Raw genomic sequence first — 19146 nt, 5'->3', positions numbered from 1 at the left:
TAGCACACTGGGAAGCCTTTGTTGCTGTTTTTTACATTTCTGTTATTATATTGTTGGTCTGCTCTGGCTTTCATTTACAACGTGAGCAGGAAAAATGCTTTAGTGAATAAGAAAGACATTAAAATCACAATGTCACAAATCAAAACATAAATAATCATCATACAATTAACATTAAAAGAGAAGAATGCAGAATAAAAACCTTTCAGTCATATGCACAGCTAAACAGAACCAAGCAGAACATGTACAAAGCAGTTTGAGATCAAGCATGGTCAGTTTAGAATTGTTTTTAGCTCCTTCTCTCTCCCCCACAAATTCCCTGTCTCTTACTCTGTACCAGCCTAAGCAGACAAACTATCAAAAATAAATTCAGTTCATCATGCAGGCCTAATGAAAACAATATTCAAGCCAAAACAAACTGATCACCTCTCAGCAACCCACCACCAGGTTTCCGATCAGCATTTGAAAAGCATCTCACTTCCAAATGTATGTATTTAACAGTCCACAACTGGCACAATATGACAACCATTTTATGCTGTAATAACATTCTCTGTTAATATACATTGCAGAGGTTCAATGTGGTATAATGAAGGCCAGTGGAGCTGCCGGTAATTCCGAGTAATTTGGGAGGGAAATTGGTTGCAGAGTGAGGTCCAGTCGGTGGGAAGGGGATGATGAATTGGTCCAATGAAGCAATGGAGCATCTACTGTGTTAGTGTGGGGTTATATTTCACACGGTCCTATCCTCCATCCTCTATCATGGAACCAAAGACTGTAGCACACATGGAAAGACCAACTCATAAACCCAATTTAACACCGCTTTTGTCACTTTCTGTATTGCCAGACACATCAAGTCTCAGTGAGAATAAGCAGAGCACTTTAGAGGGCTGGGTGGTATTATTATTATGTTTTTTTCTTCTCATTTCTTCTATCAGCACTGACACGTCTCCAGTGCCACAGAGGAGACTTTGTTTGAATTCCTGAGCTCTGAGATCCACAGTCAGGTGCATTAAATCCAAAAGACTAATCGCCGTGCCAAAGCAAATGTCACAGGGGAGAAAATTGCCTCAAAGGTGAAATTTAAGGTCAATTTTGCAAGAATGGGTCAACGAGCAGAGATCCAAAAAGAGCACTAAAACCCAGTATAGGAGCAGAAGTAGGAGGTGCACTGACGAGGTTAAACAAATCTCTATTTCAAGATCATATAAATAAACAATTAAACTTTTCTCCACTCTGTTTGACCAAAGTACTTGCAAAGGGTTTTGGGTCATTGAGTCATTGAGTCGTTGAGTCGTTGTCAAGTGTTAAAGTCTTAAATCTTTCAAGAGAGAGGATCCAATTTAAGCCAAGCAAACACCTTACTATTATTTGCCATTTAGACAAAAATAAGGTACTTTGATTAAATATACACAAAGGTTGATCATTTTAGATGCCATACTGTGGAACATTGTAAGTAAAAGACAAGCACATGTCAGATTTTACACCAGAAAGTCCCATAGTGTCACAAACACCTTTCAAAAGCTTGTGACTTGTGATAAACAGCTGACAGGTTGCGTAGCTAGAAGTAAGTTTGAAAGAAAGTCCATACACATCATCACTGCATCGCAAATTTAGGTCTCAAAAGTGTTTCTCAAAAGTGTTTCTTGGTTCTTGTATTGTTCAAATTGGTTCAAATCATCCTAATGCATTGTTTCTGAACTTGATCCCACTCCGCAGATCCCATAGCGGACTAATGACAATCTTCATTACACTTCTCAGTTCTCGGGTTCCAGCACTTAAACAATGGTCTACTGCATCACTTTACACCTGTGGAGTGGAGCCGCACAGACGGACAGACAAACGTAGCGCTGCCATGGAAACTGTGATATGTAATGTTATGTTAGCAGGGTCTACGCTGAGACTCTTGGGTACGTGGCTTAGGCCTCTACCTGCTTAATTACTTCAGCGAGAAGGAAATCTAGTGACCCCAACAGAGTGCCAACAGCCAGCACCACAGGACCTCCTCTGAAATCAAGAAGCGTAATTGACTTTTTCTAAGTGATGCAGACGGTTGAACACAAGAATGCACATAGACATAGACAAGTACAGATTTAGTCCCAGATCTGAGGCTAAAATAGATTGACAAAAACACCTTTCAGCTCCACTTCATATTTTAGGGAGTCCAGATTGTCGACTCACTGATGGCTCACCTCTTTTCTTTGATTGGTCACCATAACAACATCACCATGGTAATCAGCGTGCATTGACTTCAGTCTATTTATGTAATGATGCCGGTTCACAGGGAAATGTCAAATTTGGTTTCCTGAGTCCGACATGAATATGATGCCAAGTGTTAAATGCGACAAGAAATCATGTTTTTGTAAGTAAATTGTGAGTAAATCTGTGCGTTTGTGTTTGGGAACAATAGCCCACTCAAACAAAGAAAGGGTTACAAATGCTTGCCGCAGATTTTGGTGTGACGTCATACTACTAGTGAAAGTAAAGTGCTAACTGAGCTGGGTATTAGTCATGAGTAAAGGCTGAACTATGTTGGCTGGTTGTAAAAACAATTATCTTTTTGGCCAAACCCAGTCACTGAAACAACTGGTCTGTAACTGTAGGAAAGTGTTGATGCAATGATACTCAATAAGTCAATCAATATTCCCCAAACTAGTACAATATTTTATATAATATATTATAATGGATGGGCCACCGTTTGTCCATTGTCTGACAAACCCACCTGCTGCACAGCAAATGCATCACACTCAAAGTTAAACTCAAAATTGTAGCCCAAATATAAAAAAGAAATATCAAAATACAAAAATAAACCATTCACTGCTATCAGGAAGTCGATAGGTGAAGTTGTCCTGGAGAAAAAGTATGATTTGCTGTTGAATCATAGAAGAAAACTTAGATTTTTTTGTTGAATAATTATTAAATGCATTGCATGTGTGGCATACCAATATGTGCCACCTTGATATTTACAGGAAGCAGCTTTCTGCAGGCCTGGCATGTCTTTGATAATCACATATGCTGTACACAACACCACAAACAAACTGAGGAAGTGAAGATCAACACCAAGAACAAGCACCCAAAGCCCCAAACCACATCAGAAAATTGGAAAGTTGGAAAAAGTCTGTGAGCAGTAATCCAGGAGAGATGTCACCCAGCATGCAAATGTGTTGTTGAAAAGGAGTTTAAAGCTAGACTTTTGGTCTCTGGAGGTCAAGGTCACAAAAACTCAACGATGATAAAACAAACAGATGTTATGTAAATGTAAACTTTTGGAAGACAGGACGTCCCACAGAGACACATAAGAAAAAAGAAGATGAATCGTAAACAGCTTCTCGGTGCAGGGCCAAAGGTGTCATGGCGCTTAAGAGTATTCAGGGTTTTAGACACACTTTACAGGCTACACATGTCAGCACACACGCGGGTAATGGTCTCCACATGGACACTAAAACCAGGGTCAAAACAAGGACTAGACACGATTTCACGAGGATTTTGTGAATTCTCCTAAATGAAAAGTTATAGAAATTGTACACGCAATGGAGCAGGTCTTGACCAAATCATTCCCCTGTATCTGCCTTTGTGCTGCACTTGAACAAAGTATATTTCACTCATAATAGAAAAGAAAGCCCAAAGAAAGTGGTGATCTGGTTTTGACTCAAAAGAAGTTGGTCTTTTACTTAGCAGACAAAATGCACAGAGCCCAATGCATCAAATAAAATGTCTTGGTTAATCAAAAGGTTTAAGATATCTCACAAAAAACATACAAGTCATCCAAAAGCCCAAGAACAACATCAGTGAATATGAAAATAACTGGACTACTAATTGGACTAAACTAATTGCCTTCATACCTTGGAGTTGTTATCTTGTAGGCTGTGTGCAGATGAGCTTTGATGAATTAAGTTGGCTTAGAAATTCTGGGAAAGAGGTACAATCCTCTTTTACTCACCAACCTTCAGTTCACAATGTCAGCCTGCCAAAATTAAGCTCAAACTTACATCATTTTATCATTGCTTAAAGTCTTTTTGGAGAGCATTTTTACCGTATTAAAAATAATATGAAATGTAAGTGGAGGTGATGGAAATGGCATTGTGTCTACACATGTGCCAGTTTGAGCAGATGATGGAGCCAAATGCCCTGCCTGGCTCATAACATTGTCATTGGTGTGAAATAATTAAATGTTTATTATCCAGAGCAAAGCCTGTTCTTGTGTTTCTGTTATCATTTCATAGTGGGGAAACTTAATAAAAACATTTGTGGCTTTTTAAATATAGCGCAGTGCTCTTCAGCAGATGTCTGCTGCACATCTGTGGAGCAGAGGTAAGTGTCCACACTCAGACTGGTGTTAACCTCTGAGCCTCACATTTCTCCTCTGTCTGCAGAGCCTCATGTCCAATTACACAGTGACCCGACAAAGCACGTGCACGTGTGAGCACATGGTGTGGGAAGTGATGAAGACTACTGTTGTATTTTTATGTCAACATGAGAATAAAAAAGCATGTTTTAAAGCACAAAATTGTAGCATGGTAATGTTAAAAGCAAGCATAGACCACACTGCCATCTACAGGACAATCAGAGAAATACCTTAATGAAATGAAATAGACCCTACTCTTTTTAATGGTCTATTTATGGTCTATGTTTTATTTAGTGTATAAGTATGAAATTAGACCAATTAAGTTCTTTGTTCTTGTTAAACATATGTTAATGTAGCCTCCATATGAGCACAACAGCATGTGCAAAAGACTGTTGAATTAGTATCTCAACACACCCACAAAAATATTTAATCAGATACTAAATATAATCTCTATTACTCTACACTAATTATTATGGTAATTGAAATGGCAACATTATTATTTGAATGATAACTAATTTATTATGACTGTATCAAGTGTACTAAAAATGTTTATGACATGTAAAATGTATGTCAATCTAATTTGACACAACACATCTTTGGTTTAGTTTTCAAGTACATAAAGAAAACAATGAGCTTTCAGCTTAATACCGTTGCACTGATGTGTGGTGGCTACATGAAACAATTTTATCTTTTTTACACTGAGAAACAGCTGTATCTTTACAATGAATCAAGTACAAACAAGTATTATAAATAATTTATTGCAAGTACATCCCAGTGCATGCTTGTATAAATCCACAAATTGTTCTGAAAAATATAAAACCATAAAAATCAATATCTAACTAATAGTGCCCACTACTCTTCTACTATACATTCAAATACAGGTTTTCCATCTGGTCTCTCGTCATCTCTCTTACACAAAACACTCTTACGTTTGATACTTTACAGGTGAGGACAGTTTGACATTGAACTGGTGAATCTCAAGCATCACTATGTTACATTTGGCGGTTGTTCAGTCCATCAGGAGTTCTTGCAGCACGGCTTCCTCTCCTCTTGACTTTGACTTGATGATCCCACCGGGTTGGAGAGGGTTACTGCGCTGATTGAACCACGGGTCACTTCTCTGCTGGCTACCTTCTTATGGATGGCTGTGGATAAAAAAATATATGTGTGTGTAAATTTAAAGTGCACTTGACAGGTTTTCATGTTTTTCTAATTGTTACTTTGTTTGTTGGGATAGTATCTGTGGTAAATATTTATCATAGTGTTGCATAAGTTTAGTGGACATTTGTGAAAAAGGTTGAGAAGTACAAAAATATGGGAAGTAGCAGTGAGTTCTGAAACTGAAACATTTATTGATGTTACAAAAATGCAGGGACTATTTATATGTAAGAGCCTTTTTCTGTCAGTTTAAAGCTTCATTTAACAAAATAAAGGTGTTGTCATTTATTTGTATTAGTCTAATCATAACTATTGTGCAATGTAGTTATGGAAAACCTTCGACATATATGTCATATCTGCTGTCCATGTCCAACCAGGAAGTAAAATTATAAACTTTAATAAACTGACAATTTTTAGATCAATCCTAAATGTTGTATTATGTTATTACAGTGAGTAGTCCAACCTGTCAAATGCACTTTATTTTTATTATAGTTTTACAGAGGAGACTGATAAACTTGTACCTGTGAGAACTTCATTGAACGCATCTTCAACATTTGTGGAGTCCAGCGCTGAGGTCTCCATAAACATCAGGCCTTTTTTCTCTAAAACAAGGAGTGTTTGAGCAAATAGTAGAGTGCATTAAGAGATCCTTATCTGAATTCCTCAAAGGCAGCTCCACTGACCTGCAAAATCCCGCGCCTCTTCGGTCGGGACTGTCCTGACAGTTTCCAAATCTCTCTTGTTCCCCACCAACATCACCACAATGTGCGGGTCTGCGTGGTCGTACAACTCCTTCAACCATCTCTCTGCGCTTTCATAGGTCAGATGCTTGCTTATGTCATAGACTAAAAGGGCGCCCACTGCTCCTCGGTAATACCTGGATAGAGACACATCAAGAGTTATAACACTGTGTTACATTCATCAGCTTCAGCTTCTTGTTAAATGCAACATTCTGAAGACTTTTGCCCATTCAGAAGATATTTTGTTTCACATTGTTAGTCACTATGGCAACTGTCTGAAACTCATGGATAGAGGGTGATGGGTGTGTTTTGGTCAATACCCACGCGGAAGTGATGGCTCGGTACCGCTCCAGTCCCGCTGTGTCCCATATCTGTGCCTTGATGGTGAAGTTGTCCAGTTGAACCGTGCGGGTGCTGAACTCCACTCCTATGGTTGTGCGACTGTCGTGATTGAATTCATTCTTGGTGAAGCGAGACAGGAGGTTGCTTTTGCCCACACCTGATTCTCCTATCAAAACCACTAACAGAGAACACAATGCACTAAGTATTAGGTTGACATGTCCAGACTATTACATTATTACATGTTGGAATGAATGAGTAGATGTTGCAATGGAGGTGGGGTTAAGGAGTGCTTCTAACAAACTACACATCAGAATCGCGTGGCAGATGTAGCCTGCATTGACACAACTTTGGTATGATCGGAATGGGAACTGTTATCATGAGGAAACAGGTTTAGCTATACAAAAAGAGATGTTTTAATTCAAAATGCCTGTAGCTACAGATAGAATTACTCTTAGAGGCACACAATGACCACTTCCTTATAGAGACTACCGATATACTTCTGTCACGCCAGAGCATTAACTAATACAGATGATATATAAGTTTAAGATGTTGTTTCTGTCAGTATTCTTACCTTTGAAGACAAAGTTGTATGACTCATCTGAACTCATGTTGTATTCCTGGAAGAAGGTCAAAGAATGTGGCCACTTTTGAGTTGTTATCCCAAACTAAAAATAGGACAGGTGGCTCCTCCAAATACCCCCTTCGTCCCCCTTGCAGTCTGGAGAGTGAAAGAGAGAGACAGTGAAAATGGAGTTCCAAAAAACAGGTTGAGCTGCACCCACCACCAGCGCCGCTCCTTGCTTCCTTATGCGTGGATTTGGGACAGGAAAGTGTAAGGCAGGTAAAGGCAGGGAGCTGTGGCCGGCCGAGCCCTCATCAGCTGATACCTGCGGGACGGGAAGGAAAGGGAGGGGGGCAGAGAGAGAGAGAGAGAGAGAGCAGGTACAACAGGTAGAACCACAGTGATCCAGATCTGGGACTCCACCCTCTGCACTCTGCTTACAGCTCTATTCATTTGTATGACAATAGAGCTCACCAAGCAGGTGCAATGGAGTGTTGTGCAGCCATTTTGACCTTACAGTAACATGAGTAAAAACATGATTGTGTGAAGGTTAAATGTATTTTCAGGTTTTGGAAGGGATGAGTAGTGGAGACATTGAATAAATGGTTTTGCTTCCTGGTTTAGTGACACATTTGCACAAGTGAATGGCTTTGACTGGGCTTTTTTTTTTTTTTTTTTTTTTTTATAGAAGTAACTATGAGTTAATATTTAACTACCCCTCATAAAAAACATACTGTTTACCTTTGGGCACTTTGATGATAATCCATTCAAAACAGGGGTGAAAGTAGGAGCACAGGTCACAAGAAAAAAACAACTAAAAACTTGGAAATAATGGTTGTACATAGATTAGTAAAGAGAATAGTAAAAGTCATAACCCATAATTGGCATTTAAACTAATTTGCAGTCAAAACATTTGTAATTCACTAACTTACATGCATATAGGTACTACTGAAATGTACCTATGCAACTTTAGCTTTGAATCTCACAAGGTAGGCATTTAGACATTTTTAATAGTGAAACATTTCAACCAGTAAGACAGAGACATTTGCCGTTTTTGAGCATGTTTTATTTTTAGTACAGTACTGTTAAAAGTTAGTTTCAACATGTTCAATTGGGAGATGGACTCGTCAGCTGAGGTCAACAGACAACGCAAAGCTATAGAAGCAGTTGCCAAGGTTACCACAACTACACTGCTGAAAAAAAAGTAAAACCAAACTAGAAGTTGATTTCGAAAACCAGAATTGCTTTTAAACCTTTCAATTTTTCATTAATATTATACTTATTTGATTTCAACGTTTATTTTAAGCGAGACAATTTGTAAATAATTGCTAGGTAATAGGTACTAACTGCACCTCACAAAATAAAAAAAAAATAAAGGATCAGAGTAAAATTAAAAGAAAGCTTCTTTCTTTTTTCTGTGGTCATTCTCAAAGCGTTCTTTCATTTTGGATATCCTAAATAACTTGTGAACTCTTTAGTTATGTTTTTGAAAACAGTGAAGTAGGGAATGCCAATCATGGAGCTTGTCTATGGGCAGGGAGAACAAAAGGCACAGCCAAAGTGCCTCAGAAGAGAAAGACACTGGGTACCCTCCAGGGGGCACATCGTATGGAATGACAGATTACAACTCGAAGAAAGTGTGGGGTGTCATTTCCAAAGCATGTATAATAAATAGTGAACAGTTTGTAGAATTTCAAGAGAAGAGGGAAAATGATATTATAAATGAAGGGGTTAGATCAGTAATGTCTGAAAATGTCCAAAATGACACCTGTGTGTGTTTTATTTATCCTTAAAACAAGCAGATCTCCACACTGCAGCTTGCTACAGTATCTGTATCTATGTTAACTACTGCCTCACAGTGGCTAGCTGCAGTAATTAACACAATCAATCACATCTTCTGCCTAATCTCTATTAGCTCAGCGCTTATACAACATTCCACTCTGTTTGGAAATGGGAGCAAAGTAAAGGAAGAAATGGTTGTAGTCCAAAGACAGGTGATGGGTGGCTCCATTCCCACCCCTCAGTGTGAGAGTGGTTCAGTCCGGCTCTACACCTCTCTGGGACAGTTTTTGGATGATTCCAAAGAGAAAAAAGAACGATGTAAAGAGACCAGAATGAGGATGGTGAAGATCCTGCCCAATTCTTCTGTGATGTTTGGGGGATGGACTGATTTTCTCTCGATTTCTCTGTAAATGCTGAGTGTGTTGTGTATATGCATGTGCGTGTCAGTATGGGCTGTGAATCTTTACGAAGGCTGTGAGCCCAGCAGTCTCTCGATAGCGGCATTGATGTCTCCACCAGTAGCAATAAGGGCCTGCAGATTGGCCTCTCGGTTGATGAATCCCATTGCACTTAACTGGTCCAGTTGGGACTGAAACCGAACCTCCGGGGTCATGCTCTACAAAGACAAATTACAAAAATGATTAAAGACACATAAAAGTGCCCTGTGTACATGAATGGCGTGTTTGTGAGGGCACATACCATTGGATTTGCACCTCCACCACCTCCAGCAAACATCTGGAGCATCTGTTGCATCAGCTGCTGCTGGGCACTGTTCGTTCCTGTACTGCTGGGAGAAGAAGCGGGGTTTTCTGTGGCCATTCCGCCTCCTGATGGGGCTGGCGGGACACCTGGGGGGACACCTGGTGGGACACCAGGCGGGACACCAGACGAGACACCAGACGGGACACCAGGAATCCCACCTGTCATTAAACTGAACGAAAACAACAATGTTAGGTACTTGACACTTCATCTTGTTAAACATTTGAATCTCAGCTCTTACCTGGGCATGAGTCCAGGGGCCTCTGTCTGCAGCGTCTGTAGCCCCTGCTGAATCTGCATTAAGGCCTGCATGGCCCGAGGATTAGTCATCACTGATAGGGCTTCAGGATTCTGCATCTGAAATACATAAGCAACCTTTACTCCATCACATATCACAACAATGAGGACTGTGGCTCCACTGACAACTGCACAAGGCTCAAATCCTCACACTGGGTCATATTAATACAATTAATTACAGGGGTTAAACAGAGGGAGCTGCATTCTCTGTGGGACGAGCGTGTGCTGAGCAAAGCCAAGTGTCTCCTGGCTCAGCCCCTCCACCCTCTGGCTCCTGACTTTATCAGGATGCCTTCAGGGCATCACTTTTATGCTCCAATAAGGAAAACAAATCATTTTTCAAATTCTTTTGTGCCCTCAGCTATTAAATTACTAAATTCTAAAGGTAGTGTTTTTTGAAGTTTTGCACTGTTTTTTATGTATTGTTCTTATATTGTGCTTTGAGTTCCACTGTAAAATGTAATGGACTGACATGTATGACTGTATGTTAGAGTGAGAACTGCTCGGAGAATGCTGCAAATGAATTGCCCTCTGGGGCATGAAAGTAAGTGAGATCTTCTTCCAATATCAGTAGTATTACAGTAAATGTAAACTTTGTTTTTTATGCTTTAGCTGCCTCTGATGTGAGTAGTACCTGCTGAAGAAAGATGGGCAGCTGAGCTCTCAGCTGTTCCTGCAGCTGCGGGTTTCCAGCAAACAACGGGTTATTCATCAATACCTGAATGTTCAAAAAAGAATGAAGTTGTTACTTCACTTGTGTCAAGAGTGGAGAAAAATGCAAATATACAGGCTCAAGTGTGGCTAGTTGCACACTTTAAGCTGTTACGTGTATTCTTAAATACTAAAGTGAAGTTTTGATTCATAGAAAAGCTTATGCACAATGGCCCTGTTTGTTTGGTAGACCATTGTGACAGTTATATAACAGGGACTCTTGAAGAGTGCATTTAATGAAATATTGTTTAAGGTCATTTGTATATTTTGTTCCCACCTGAGAGGCCACCTCTGGGTTTTGAGACAGTGACTGCATCAGGGAGCGCATGTAAGGAGCAGACATCATGTTTTGCATGAGTTGTGGATTTTCAGAGATCTGCTGCAGTAAGCTCTGCATCCCTGGGCTGTTAAACATTCCTGTAAAACACAAACAATTTAATGACCTAAACAAACATCACAGCAAGCCTCTTAATTCTCCTGACGAACCATTGCCAAGACTTGAAGCATTGATCCCCAGAGGGTTGGACACAGAGGGGTTGGTGCCAGTCGAGCTTGTACTTCCTGTGGAAGTACCACTCTCAGTGCTGGCTGACGTGTTTGGCGGCCCCCAAGGGTTGGGCAGAGGCTCACGGTTCTCCGTTCTTGATGGCTGAGCTCCAGATTCAGAGCCTCCACTTAGAGCTGAAAATGGGTTATTTCCAAACTGTAAGAAAAATAATTATGGGATGTTATTAATGTCAATATACTTTGTATTCTGCTTGCAAATGAACAGAAATAAAATCTCTTGTACCTGTTCCCTGGCAGCACTGAACATGGGCTCTTGAATGTCAGTGTACATCCTGCGCAGTGCGTTGTAGCCGCCAGGAATGCTCTCTAAGTTACTAAGCGCTCGATCCTGGTTCCGCATCATTTCTTGCATCATGGCTGGATTTCTGGCCAACTCCATAGTCTACAATGGCAGCAGAATTAAATATACTGGTTTGGTCAATTAAACATTACTGAATGTAGCAAAGTCTCAAAGGTGGGTGGAGTGTTTAGTACCTGTCTCATGAGCTCAGGGTTGTTGAGCATGTGTGAAATCTCTGGGTTACGCTCCATGAGCTGCTGCATTTGCGGATTGGCCATAATCATCTGTCTCATCAGGTCTGGGTTGGACATCATGTTTTGGACCAGGGGGTTTTCCATGATCTGGGACAGCATTTCTGGGTTGGACATCAGTTGCCTCTGCATTTGTTGTTGCAGCTCCATGAAATTAGCTGAACCCATTCCCAGTCCAGCCAAATTAGAAAGGTCTCCAAAGCCAGCTTTAAAAGAGATAGTAGAGAATCACTTGAATGAACTTCTGAGGGAAGTCCAATGGAACCATTATAACATTAAGTGGGACTCACTCAGTATGTTGGGAGTCTGTGTTGGTGGAGGGGCAGAGCCTGAAGATCCTGTTGTGGGAGAGGGATTTGTTCCTGGACTGGAGGTGGAGGTGCTGCCTGCTGGGGTGGTAGAAGAGCTTGAAGCTGATGTACTACTTTCTCCAGCCCTTCAAAAGTTTAGAAGCAAAGTATTTAACATTTTTGCAAAAATGTAGAGGAACTAGCACAGTTCTGGCAAATTATTATTACACTTACTTGTGGGCTGTTTTTATAACTAGGTGAACTGTCAAGCCATCCTTGATACCATGTTGGCTAAGAGTGTCACCATCCTTCAAGATCTTCCCTGCAAAAATCAGCACCAGCTGGTCCTGCTTGGCTTTGAATCGCTTTGAGATCTCTTCTTTGAACTACAAATACAGACTTGTTTGTATTAGTCACCTTCAGCACAGGACAATACTCAAAATACTCAAACAAATAGTTAAACATTGCATCACAATGCAATAATGTAATTCATTATCCACACTGTTGTCTTCGCCTGGAACTTATTTTATGTTCTAAATTAAATACATACTTCTCTAGCCTGACCAGTCTGAGTATTTTTTACAGCACTCACAACAAGACGTCCTGAAGGACTCTACAGGGGCTAACATGGGGCCTCCTTTGTGACAATAAACACAGGCCTGGTTTCTTAACATCAAGATTATGGCACGTGTGTGTGACATATGTAAACATTTTACAACTGCACTCTTAATGCACCAGCTAAAGAGTTAGTGATCTGCCGCAAGCATCTAGTCTAGTACACAGCAGACTACAATAAATTATTCTTAATACAAGGCTGCCTTTCGTTGTCATACTAACAGTGACCCGGGGGATTTTATTCCCTGCTGAAAAACTGAATGACTCAGTAACAGCAGACAGAATGTTCTAGACTGGACAAGCTTTGACGGCGCTTATGCCCAATACTAATCAGGCAAACCAAGTAGAACCGCCATGCCTACGGTTTCGCCATTCAATTCTGACGATCTGTCAAAACAGAGACCGCAAAATATGCAGCTCATCAGCTGACACTTGTTTAGCTACGTGTTAGCTTGTAGCCTACTGGCTCTGGCTGATTTCGCAGTCGGTCTCGTAAAAAGCTAATGTTAGCACTAGCTATGTAGCCACTTAGCTAGCCACTAAAATATACTCACCGTTGAAACTTTGTGTTTGATTCAATAAGTGTTAGAAAGTACCAGAGATTAATAAGACGCGAAATAATACGACCACAAGAAGCGACCTCCGTAACCTCAAGTTGTTCTAATAAGCCGGCAATGGTGATGAAATATGCTAACACAGCTAACTAGCACAGCTCTGAAGTTGTGGGCAGCAGCATGACGTTGAGCACGTCGCGAAGGCGAAACAAACACACCTGTGTGACAGAGGCATCTTCGGCGATGGCGATTTCTTCTTTATCTTTCGGGGTTTTTACTGTGACCTTGATAATAGTTCCTTCTGAAGCTTCAGGTTTATTATTGTTGTTATTTCCAGGATCTGCGGCGCTTTGGTCAGCCATCTTTGCTCCGCCGATGGAACAGCTCAGTCTGCGTCAGCTTCCGGGTCAGAAAAGGTCACACGATTTTCCAGAACAAATGTCAAATGTTTATTCTTTCCAATAACAGACAAACATTTACTAGATTATTTTTAGACAGTCGACCGTTTAAAAGTAATCTGTAAGTGTGTTAAAAGGGGTAGCTAATACAAGCCTGATTACCTGGATCTTAAAAAAAAAATGGATAGCCTCAGTGGACAGCTCAGCCTTGTTATATTGTGCAAGTTCTTCTTGCCCACTTGTGCATCATTATTTCTTAAGGGCCAGAAGAAGCCAGAAGATTAAAATGTCCCATTCAAATGACCATTTGGCCAATATAAATCAATGTACACTACTGAAAAGACAAAACTTGAGACTTGAAACTTTTATTTGGAGAATTATTTATTAGTTTACTAAGTGCATATATTCAAATGGATGTTTGTCTGTCCTGATATCACTGTTCCATAGTTAATTGCTTATTTTTCTATGCATGTTGAGTAAGTATTTAAAAATACATAAATTTATAAGAGTAAAGGGAGGGGACTGCATTGAGTCCCTGCCCAGAGTATGAGCACTCAATGCATATTGTCTATTTCAGCATGATGCATTGAATCTCAGTGTCCTGCAAACCTCTGCACATCCCCAGTTCTGGAGCACACTGTTAACAAACAAACAAAACAGAGCATGAAGTCACACAGACCAGCCCTGCTCTGTGTTCCCATGGATCACATGTGCTGGGCCCCGGGCCTCTTCATTCAGGCACAGCTCACACCCCAAAGGATTTTGCTGTGATCGACAGAAACACTCGGGGGACAACTTTTGGTCCTAGTATTGTCTATGTCCAAGTGAGAAACTGCTCTCTTGACACTCCACTGTGTGTGTTTGCCTCAGAAAGGTGGGCAGCTGAGAGGTGCGCTCCAGATTCAAGGTAAGGCACAACAAATCACTGTGTTTTTTGGTGCTCCTGTGGAAAATTTGTTTTGGAAAATAGTTTTGCATTTGGACTACTGAACAAAAGAAACTTTGGCTGTTTGACTTTATATAATGCATCAATCAGGGAAAAGGTACACATATATCAATTGTTTCATATGTATTATTATTATTATTATTATTAACTGAAATAGAAAAACACAACTAACTACTAACTACACCTATGCATTGAACAGTTGCTCTGCGGTGGGCCCGTTGTCTCAGCTCAAGATGTACAGCTTTATGGGTGGGGGCCTGTTCTGTGCCATAGTGGGGAACATTCTCCTGGTGGTGTGCACCGCCACAGACTACTGGATGCAGTACCGTCTCTCAGGGAACTACGCCCACCAGGGGCTGTGGAGGTACTGCATGGCCAACAAGTGCTACATGCAGACGGACAGCATAGGTAAGACTCCATCTATGGTCTAGGCAGCACCACATGGAGATGTACTTATCATGGCAATTAATTCAGGTCACTAGCTCCATTATGCGCTTGAATTTATGATGTCAAAATAAAAAAAATTAAAGATGTATAAAACAATATCAGGATCAGCTCCTGTTATAATTGCACCAAACCTTTTTATTGCTCTGGCAGCCTACTGGAATGCCACCAGGGCTTTCATGATCCTGTCAGGGATGACCTGTTTTGCTGGGATCATCGCTGGCATCATGTCCTTCTCACATTTCTCCTCCTTTGAGAGATTCAACCGTTCCTTTGCTGCAGGAATCATGTTTTTTGTCTCTAGTAAGTCAGATAGTAGTATATTCATCACTATACATCTATAGTTGAACTTCTATTACATTTTCCTGTTTTGTTTCCAGCTTTCTTTGTTCTGCTGGGTATGGCCATCTACACCGGAGTGACAGTGAACTTCCTGGGAAGACGTTTTGGTGACTGGCGTTTCTCCTGGTCGTACATATTGGGCTGGGTGGCCATGCTCATGACCTTCTTTGCAGGTAAGAACAACAATACTGTATAAAAGTCATAGACAAGTGTTTCAGCCATTTGAATCTCAATTCACTAAATTAAAAAGACAGAAGAAATCATTAGAACTAGAAGAATTTTTGAATGGTAGGGATAACCTTGACATAAACTTGTATATTCCTATTGAAAGGTAAATTATCAGTTCATACCAAAATAACACATTTAGACATATGATGTTTTCTACAGTTGTCAAATAAACCCCACACTGTAAAGGCCAGGAGACCTGAATGCAGTTTCCTGTTTTCCTTTGCAGGTATTTTCTACATTTGTGCCTACAGAATGTGTGAGTGCAGAAGAGGAAATGGCCCACGCTGAGTCAAGATAAAGTGCGTAATTTAAATTTCAAACAGGACAGTGGTAAAAGCATGAGCAAACACAAAAGCATGCACTGATCGACAGAGAATAAGACATGAAGTGTGTGTCTGCTCATGAAGACCAATGAAGAATTTAAATTTCATAATATCTTCTGCTTTGTTTTTATCTATTTATTTAGTATTTATTTGGCAATTCAATTCAACAAAGTTAGAGGTCCCTGTGTGTTAATTCAAGAAGTCACCAGTAGATGGCAGCACTTACAAATGTACTAAACGTGCATTCAGTGAAAAAGTTGTTCAATACATTTTGCTTTAAAAATAATAATACGATTGTGTATCAATAAAGGGATTAGATATGGAGCCTGTTTTCTATTGTTATCAAACTCTCTTTTAGTACTTTATAAACAGGGAGAGTCATTTCAGTCATTGCAAACAAACTATTTTCCCTGAGGAATAGGTTTATTGTGTTATGAAAAATATAATGCAAGAAGTCTTATGGGAATTGGAGTATTGTTTGCACAGAGCACACATCAAAGGTAATGCTCTGTTACTGTATGTTCATGCTACACATTTTTATTTGACTACACAGGATGCTGGAAGAGGCATTGCCTTCAGAAACATGTAGGAGTAAAAGAGGAACTAAATACTCTAAAAAATAAAGTATGTTATTACCTGTAAAGGTTTTAGTATTTCTGCTTTTCTGGTACTTCACAGTTTGTTGTTGTTCTAATAGAAGAAACTGCTAGATTATATGTTTTTATTTTAGAAGGGGTCAAATAAGAAGTGGTGGTAAAAGTAGCTCAGTTACTACACTGTGATCACAGCAGGGGTGGAATGTAACGAAGCACAAGTAGTAAAGTACTGTAATTAAGTACACATTTTAGGTATCTGTACTTTACTTAGTACATTTTAAAGTGGTTACTTTTTATTTTTACTTCACTACATTTGAGAGAAGGTATGTGTACTTTGTACTTCACTACATTTTTTAATTGGACTGACAAGTAAAGTATTTTTTATGTTTGTTTGAGACCTTCTGAAAAGGCTGACGGGTTTATTTTTTAACACATTTATAATGTGAGAAAACAAAAATGTCCATATAAAAACAGTCTGGAAAAAAATATTGTTTGTACCAAAATCACTATATTTGAAGCTATATTCCATGCGCGAAATACTTTTATTTTTTACTTTAGGTACATTTTCAAAAGGATATTTTAATACTTGTATTTATTTATTTATTTATTTTTCCAAGTGATACTCTTACTTTCACTTATTTTTTCACAGTATTTTTGCCTTGGTATCTATACTTTTACTTAAGTAACAAAAACAAGTATTTCTTCCACCACTGGGTCACAGTAATAATAGTGTGATAAAATGGCTCTTCTCAAGTAGCCTTTATTTAATACTATGTTTTTACTCAGACAAATCAGCACGTCCTGATTCTGGACAGTTTTAATCTTGGGTTATTGTTATTACAAATTAAGAAATCTGTTCTGTTTGTTTTTTGACTTCTCATATTTATTAACCTACTCCCACTTCTATTCTCACATCATGTTTGTTGAAGTTCCCTTGAGAAAAGCAAAGTGTCAGTAAGCGTTTGCTGGACCGGGGTACTTCCTGGGTGGAGACTTGGATAATGATTGTTTCACTTTAATAAGCACTTCCTTTGGGTGATCAGCTGAGAGGAACGGACCAAGGCAGTGACGCCGATAATAAATGACCTGCTTCACGCATGACGCAAAAACAATGAGGAAAATGTAAACAGAAAGAGAACACTGGCCCTCTCCCTGCTCCCTGTGAATAAAGTGGGTCCAACAGTCTGCTGCTGTGTGTGAGATAAACTGCAATAGTGATGGTTATTCTCTGGATTCTTTGGTGAAGCAGTTAAGCCTTTACTGAGCTAGAACCTGTATTATTTCATATTTCTAACAAACAAACTCAAATACCTAAAGGAAAAGTAAATAAATAGGCCTACACGCAAAGTTACCAACATTCCACTTTTTGACATATTTGTTTGCAAGGCTGTTGTTTTTGAAGACGAAATCATTTCTTTTATTTAGCACAAACGTACAGAACTCATGTGTAAATTTGTAAAAAGTCAATCTTTTTTGGTCACATGTCAAACTTCAAAGAGCTTTTTCCATCCCAGCGTCTGGATTCACCTGGCCTTTTGAATGGAGGGAAGTGTGCTCACAACTGCTTTAACTAGAGTCGACGTCACAGCCTTTCAGATTCACAGTGGAAAATATTTTCACAAGTATGTCCCATTGTTTGGAGAGTACATGCCCAGTGCTCATTAAATGTTCACCAGATGCAGGAATGCAAGGTGAAGGTCAGCCCCCCGGGGAGGAGCAGCTTTGCGTCGGACCTGGTAGTTTTCACCCACCTCCTAATAAGGCCTATTAAAGCAACCTGCATTTGGTCTGGCTTCAAGCAGGCGCAGGGGAGTCTCCAGTCCACTCTCACCTTCAGGACAGGTGTGCAGCCAGGTGTGGAACTGAACAAACAACTGAACACACTTTGTCCATAAAAACAAACTAAAGATCTTAAATAGTAGCGAGAGAAGTAGCACCATGTTATTTGAACCTCTGCCCTAAAGGATCTGAAGCAAAATGTGATTGTGTAATTCAATATTTCAAGTTGCACTGTTCCTATTTATTTATTTATTTTTTTAAATATCTATATATTGTTAGCTATTTAGATGCAGCAAATTATAATGATTCATCTAAATTATTATATTATTATTTCAAAATAGGGATTAAAACTCCATCAGTGGATGTAACCGAGTATGCAGCTAGAACGTTACAGCTTAACGTTTTACTTCACTTTTACTAGTTTTCAAATGACAATACAACATTCTATAATTGGACTATAATTGAGATGGGAGAATGGAACATTAATAAAGTTGTAGATGTAGATTTATTTATAATGATTTAATTTTTTTTTGTAGCATTGTAGTTATTAGTAACTGATAAATGGCATATGACATTTTAGAATTAATAAAAAAAAAAAAAAAAACAGTATGTGAACTAAACCCTCTGATGCACCAAACAGACATCCACAGACGAATGTTTTGAACTATTGCTGTCACTAGTGAAACGCTGACACAGCAGACTCTTACACAAACTGTGTCCGGCCCGCCACATCAGATTGGTTTACCCCTCAGCACATCACTCGTTTTGACTCACTGACCCCAAATATTAGCAAAAACATACAGTCATACACAATGAAAATAAAAAATATATATATTGAATAAG

At 39.5% G+C, this 19146-nt stretch overlaps 2 protein-coding genes and 1 pseudogene across 2 annotated transcripts; 1 reads left to right on the top strand and 2 right to left on the bottom strand.

The window, feature by feature from the left end:
- Positions 1–5081: 5081 nt before the first annotated feature.
- LOC117379035 (ras-related protein Rab-25-like) lies at positions 5082–7463 on the bottom strand. The gene is made up of 5 exons (XM_033975750.2): positions 7151–7463; positions 6562–6757; positions 6181–6374; positions 6019–6099; positions 5082–5484 (listed from the first exon to the last, which is right to left on the bottom strand). The coding sequence occupies exons 1-5, from the start codon at positions 7185–7187 to the stop codon at positions 5357–5359; spliced, it is 636 nt and encodes a 211-aa protein (XP_033831641.1). The 5' UTR covers positions 7188–7463; the 3' UTR covers positions 5082–5356.
- A 722-nt stretch (positions 7464–8185) lies between these two features.
- On the bottom strand, positions 8186–13665 carry ubqln4 (ubiquilin 4). The gene is made up of 11 exons (XM_033975749.2): positions 13466–13665; positions 12313–12464; positions 12079–12224; positions 11732–11994; positions 11481–11639; positions 11177–11393; positions 10968–11107; positions 10614–10697; positions 9924–10039; positions 9623–9854; positions 8186–9539 (listed from the first exon to the last, which is right to left on the bottom strand). The coding sequence occupies exons 1-11, from the start codon at positions 13607–13609 to the stop codon at positions 9387–9389; spliced, it is 1806 nt and encodes a 601-aa protein (XP_033831640.1). The 5' UTR covers positions 13610–13665; the 3' UTR covers positions 8186–9386.
- Positions 13666–14615: 950 nt separating this feature from the next.
- Positions 14616–16373, top strand: LOC117379036 (lens fiber membrane intrinsic protein-like; annotated as a pseudogene).
- Positions 16374–19146: the final 2773 nt, after the last annotated feature.

The sequence above is a fragment of the Periophthalmus magnuspinnatus genome, chromosome 11 (assembly GCF_009829125.3).
Source record: "Periophthalmus magnuspinnatus isolate fPerMag1 chromosome 11, fPerMag1.2.pri, whole genome shotgun sequence".
Taxonomy (NCBI): Eukaryota; Metazoa; Chordata; class Actinopteri; order Gobiiformes; family Gobiidae; genus Periophthalmus; species Periophthalmus magnuspinnatus.
The sequence above is the reverse complement of the archived record's forward strand: the minus strand, read 5'-3'. Positions and strand labels throughout refer to the sequence as shown.

Coding starts and splice junctions, on each gene's coding strand:
- ubqln4 (XM_033975749.2), bottom strand. CDS start 13,609: ATGGCTGACCAAAGCGCCGCAGATCCTGGAAATAACAACAATAATAAA. Junction 11,108..11,176: donor TGCTTCAAGTCTTGGCAATG/GTTCGTCAGGAG, acceptor TGTGTTTTACAG/GAATGTTTAACAGCCCAGGG. Junction 10,698..10,967: donor ACCCAGAGGTGGCCTCTCAG/GTGGGAACAAAA, acceptor TTGAACATTCAG/GTATTGATGAATAACCCGTT.
- LOC117379035 (XM_033975750.2), bottom strand. CDS start 7,187: ATGAGTTCAGATGAGTCATACAACTTTGTCTTCAAAG. Junction 6,758..7,150: donor ATACAACTTTGTCTTCAAAG/GTAAGAATACTG, acceptor GTTCTCTGTTAG/TGGTTTTGATAGGAGAATCA. Junction 5,485..6,018: donor GTTCAATGAAGTTCTCACAG/GTACAAGTTTAT, acceptor TTTTATCCACAG/CCATCCATAAGAAGGTAGCC.